This window comes from Tupaia chinensis, unplaced genomic scaffold (assembly GCF_000334495.1).
Source record: "Tupaia chinensis unplaced genomic scaffold, TupChi_1.0 Scaffold000139_1, whole genome shotgun sequence".
NCBI lineage: Eukaryota > Metazoa > Chordata > Mammalia > Scandentia > Tupaiidae > Tupaia > Tupaia belangeri.
In genome coordinates this window covers 2,983,325-2,988,863 of record NW_006159609.1, presented here as the reverse complement: position 1 = coordinate 2,988,863, position 5,539 = coordinate 2,983,325, and the positions used below count along the sequence as shown (strand labels likewise).

Here is a 5,539-nt window from a genome sequence, read left to right as displayed (position 1 = left end):
GTTCAAAACGAGTAGATTTTTAGCTCACTGTGAAAACTGAGCAAAAATATTTTGTATCAAGTGACTGGGGTCAACAAAAATTACCAGGTATGATAACACAATAGGAAGTGACTGGCTAAAGTACTGAGGCTACACATTAAGGTATTCAAATTCAAGAATATGGAAAACACTGTGCTGATCAAACACAACAATTCACATGTTTCTAATGAAAAACCCCTTTTTGATCCCTGGCTTAGATAGTAACTAACTAAATGAGAAAAAAAAATGGCTCATAAAATGAAAATACTACAATTTTCTTCTCCAGTTGTTACAATTTACAGTAAAATATAAACATGCAGTAAGATCTCAAAGCTTTGTATTGGTTTTTAGTCCGAGAAAAAAATAAACACTTGTAAATATCTTAGTAACTATTCAATTCTCAAGAGTCATCAGATTTAGCTTAAAAATGTGTTTAGTAACCTTACACTATACCTTCAAAATACTGAAGCATTAAAAAAAGCTTATTTTATTCATTATCAGTGAATTATCCACTCTGTTATATCAAAGTAGTAGTTATGACCACCAAACGGTGTTGGTACCTAAACCTTTGGTTATAGAATTATAACCAGCTATACTGTGGTGCCTAAACCTTTGGTTGTAGAATTATAACCAGCTATACTGTAAGAGAATTAGCCACTTAAGTACAAGCCAGTGAGAACGTTCTTAGTTGCCTGGTTTCACAGGCACTGAATACATTTGAGATGATAACAAAACTGAGCGGGTTTAGTCAATTTGAATAATATTATAAAATAACCAACTGTATAATTGTGCTATCTCTTACTCCCTCCCTCTTCTATTATCTGTGTACTTCCTAAATGAGTCAGTACAATAAAGTGATTTAGCCTATACCAAGGTTAAGAATGTATTAACATAATGCAATAAAAATGAAACAATCCAGAGTTTTGAGTGTTTTCACTTTTGTAATAAACCAGAAAAAATATTTCATTAAATAAAACAACCATATACTAATCAAAAAAGCGATTCCCATCACCCAGAATACTAAATCCCTTACATAATACTAGATGAATTTTAATATAAAACAGTAGAAACTACTATACCATTCATTAAACACCTCAAAATAGTTGAAAAAGTGTCCAGTATTCAGAAAACACCCAAGAAGCCAAAACCTCAGAATCCACATACCCTGGTTATTACCTTAAATTGCAATTAACTACTCACACATTTATTAATAATCAACTTTTTCAAAGATATACAGACAAATCAGTGCATCTATTTAAGACTACTATTTATGGTGAAGGACTTTACATTAACTTTTATATTTTACTCGGTCAGGTGTCTGTCTGTAATCCAAATTAGCTCTCATGTTCCAGAAAATACATACAAACAAATAATATGCCTTTGGTCACTGATGGCCTGTTTATGTAATTCTAGTCCACTAAATGTAACTCCATAGAATGTACTCTTGATTATGTAAAGAATCTAATATTTCTTGATGAAATACTATAATTCTCTTCTCCAACTGTTACAATTTTTAAAAGGTATGCAAAGAACTGAGTATCACTCCCATGAAAGACAAAAAAAAAGTGTAATTTTGTTCCAAAATTTACTTAGTCTCATGTATTTCTATTAAGTCTTTCAAGGATTCCAGAGAATCTTTTCATATCTCCATTTCTGGAAAGTGAAATCAGAATAGAAGTAATTTGGGAACTTGAAAATGGCATTCTTTTTTTTTCAGCAGATGCCAAATTTTTGACCGACATGGCTCCCACAATTACTTTGTTATCATCAGTCCAGTCAGTTAACAGGTTGTAGGAAAAGATTCGTTTTTGCAGACACTGCTAAGCTGTTTAAAGAGAAGAGAGAGAGATTAATTTAGTGATTATAAAATGCACAAATACTTAAAATATTTCGAATACTTTTTGTTGGATTATATCAGAAGTGTGACTACATTTTAACAAATGTGGACTTTTAGTTAAGTCTCGTCAAGGAAGTGCAGAAACAGTAAGTCAATATGATAGAAATAGGTCAATATGATGTGTTAGTTCCATTAATGTATGAATTCCTGTTATTAGATGACAAACAGCTACATCTTTAGTTCTGTATCATTTTGCCATAGAGGCGCAATCAGGGGAAAATAACTGTCCTCCAAATACTAAGTTGTTTCAATGATTACAGTAATCAGCGCCAAACCTGAAAATGTCAAAAACAATCCACTTTATAGTCCAGAAATGCCCTTTATCCAAATACTAATCATTCAGAACACAATTTTCTAAAAATAGTAAGACAACAGTTTCATATTAATCATAACTTTTTTAATCAACAAGTAGTGAATAGGACACTTTTTAAGATACTGTTTACTACATACTGAAACAGATCTGTTGTAAATTCAGAAACCCACACATTTACAGTAAAAATGTGCTTACACATAAATATGACCAAATTTATTTAAAGCCCCTGTTAGATAGGTCCTACATACATGCAATTACCATGTAAAAACAAGACCATGAACTTGATGTAAAAAATGATAAAATTACTGTCACCAAAACTAGAAAAAAGAAACAATGAAATGGAAACTAAGAAAAGACATTAAAAAAAAAACAACCTAACAAAGCAGCTTTAAAAATAGGCCATGCTAATCTTTCCATTTTCAAAAGTTCTTAGTCACGTAATTCCAAAATCTGCCATTTATAAAATGACATTCTAAAAATCTACACTTCGAATTTTAAAGCATCCCAATTCAGAAAGTTGACTGTTTCTCCCCAGCCCCAAACTTCAAATAATGCAGAAAAAGCACTGATTGTAAAAAAATTATTCCAAGACAATGATAAAATTTTTAGAAAAACAAACTTACTGCTTCCAGAACCTTTTAAGACCCACAGTCAGAATTAATAACAATCATTTTTCCTATTTTTATCAATTATTTTCCAATATAATGTTAGAAATGAATAAATTCTTTGAGCCCATAACTGAAAGATCAACAAACCTGATTTTATTATGACACTGTATTTTGTCATTGGTACTGCACAAAATTATATACAAAGAAATATGTACAAAATGTTCAAGTATTAGTTAAATCTCAATTCAAGGCTTCTGTTTCAAAAGCTACATTTAACATATTTCATAAAGATAGCACAAATTAGTCATTTCAAATAATTTTTCCAATTACTTTTGGTTTTCATTTATATATATATATATATATATATTTATTTATGTGTGTGTGTGTGTGTGTGTGTAATTCAGTAGGCACTAAAAATCCATGCAGCTGCATTGTGAGGGGCTTGCTCCTGCCCTTAGTTATTAGCAGGTTCATCACTCCAGGTTTTAAGTTTGGCTATTACCATTCATGCTCAAGTGCAGTAGATTTTACAAAATATGCTGTGATGCACTGGAAACCAGAGACCAATTAGGTCTCAAATCATGTTATCTAGCAACAAAAACATTTACAGTTGTGCAAGAACAAGGATTCCATTTTCATAACCAAATAACAATAAAATAAAACATTTATGTGTAAGATAACTTACATCTTTGGACTGCTGGAAAATACTTTTTAATTATGAACATCTTAAAAATAAGACAGCAGAAGCCCTGATATTACCTCTTTTTCCTCATTTCTTATACTACCTTTTAAAATAAAGCAGGAAATGTGGCCAGCAGCTGGTCCCGTCTCTTCTGCCCCAACAGCTGTATCCACTTTAGCACAAAGAAAAACAAGGATTCTAAATACGTATATACTTTATCAAACAGTGATGTTTCACAAAGAATTTCTTAATGCCTTTTGCACTGAATGACACCATAATTCAACTTATGCAACTAGGAAATAATTAGAGTACTTCTAGGGAATAATATGTCCCATCTTTGGAAAAAATAGTTGCAATTGTGTCATCTAAGTGACCAGAAACACTCAATTTTAAAAACTGTTTTTTAACAAGACAAATACTTTTCAAAAACAGAAAATAAGATTCTTTGTGAAACCTCACTTTACATGTTTTCATTCACATTTCACAACCTTCAATATCTAATCATACATACATAAATTTAACCTAAAATTTTAATACAACAAAAATAAAGGTTTTTGACAATTTATTCATACCAGTGATAGGATAATCACTGTGCTGGTCCTTAAAGAACATTCATTATCCATGCTTAGTCTTCCTCCAATTAGCTAAAACACAGGAGCCTGATAGTATGTTAATTTCCAATTTCTCTAACAGTGAGATAATAAAATCTGTTGCTCCAAATAGACTGTATTTGTGTACCTTCTACTTAAAACTAAAAGGCATTCTTAAATATTTAAGAGATTGCTGTCATCTCCAGCAAATGTGCACCCCATATGTGCACAACCCCAACACTTGTTTTTGTCAACCTTTGAAAAGTTGCTCTAAAACTGGAATTCCAATTTGCATCTTGTACAACTCGGAACTTCCATTCAACTTCACCTGTTTCACTGTCTCCAAACTGTATTTCTATAAGCAGGTTTCAGTGTACAGTTGGAACCGATGTCATCCAAGGCCATGTCCACACTGGGGACAGAAGAGCTAGGTACACGCAAGTCTGAACAAGGGGACACATTAACAGCTATTTCAACCAGAAGCAGCATCTTTAAATACATTATTGACCAGCAAAAGTCTGTTTCCAGGGTGGACAGGGCCCAAAGTAGATTCCCCTCCCACTTTCCAAAAAAGAAAAAATAAAAACACACACATACACACACAAATTGAGATGTTGCCCATTAAAGTAGACTAAGCAGCAGAGCATGAGCGTTACGTGAAGAGATGGATCCTTACCAGGTTGTGAGGCGGGAACGACTGTTCTGTAACCCCTACAACGGAGCCTGGCAGGAAGGAAATCACCTAAAAAAGAAACTGTCAGAGAGATTTAATAGTCACATGTTATCATTAGGAGTTGGTTACAGTGTCACATTCATGCTTTTAGCTAAACACTTAAAGATTCAATATTACTTTTTTCCTCCTCTGAAATGTGTCCAGTGAAGATGTCCCACTAAGGTGTTTTACATGGTGTAAGGGAGTTGAAAGGGGTAAACGCGGGTAAAGAGCAGATTACTTGACCCTACATTTTCAGAGAAGACGACGCCTTCCGAGCGCACGCCGAGCAGAACTCCACCGACACCTTATCCTTGTCCACATGAAGACACACTCCTCCCGCTGAGTCGTCCTCTTCCAGCAGGTCCTGCTGCTGCTTTCCCACAGGCAGGGCGTAGTCATGGTCACCGGCGGGCGAGTCTCTGAAGAGAGAGGTGGTCAGCCGCAGTCCCACGCCGCTCAGCCGGCTCAGCAAGCGAGCCAGTCCAGTCTCGTTGGCCAAGACAGCCCGTAGGTAGCGACTCTCCTCCTGCAGTGCTTGTACGCGTTTGCCCAGCTCCCGATTCTCGGCCCGCAGCTCCTGGTTCTCAGCTGCCAGACCCCGGACTCGACTCTCCAGCCCCATCACGTACTCCTTCTTCTTGAGTCGATTAAGACGGGCAGCGGCCGCCGCCGCCTTCCGGGGACTCTTTGTCGGCGCCCGGGTGTTGTCGTTGTCG

The 5,539-nt window shown here is 35.2% G+C and overlaps 1 protein-coding gene and 1 long non-coding RNA gene across 2 annotated transcripts in view; both read right to left on the bottom strand.

Moving 5' to 3' along the window:
- Positions 1–1,844: 1,844 nt before the first annotated feature.
- The window catches only part of LOC114007193 (uncharacterized), an 18,425-nt gene continuing 14,730 nt past the window's right edge, over positions 1,845–5,539 (bottom strand). The window contains exon 3 of the long non-coding RNA XR_003548818.1: positions 1,845–4,862. This is a non-coding gene — a long non-coding RNA (uncharacterized LOC114007193). The remainder of the gene's footprint in view (positions 4,863–5,539) is intronic.
- Positions 3,178–5,539, bottom strand: part of CREBZF (CREB/ATF bZIP transcription factor) — a 3,207-nt gene continuing 845 nt past the window's right edge. Inside the window, 2 exon segments of the mRNA XM_027770461.1 lie at positions 3,178–3,690; positions 4,785–5,539. The exon segment at positions 4,785–5,539 is cut by the window's right edge and continues 84 nt beyond it. Coding sequence (XP_027626262.1) covers positions 5,068–5,539 — 472 coding nt within the window. The 3' untranslated portion in view covers positions 3,178–3,690; positions 4,785–5,067.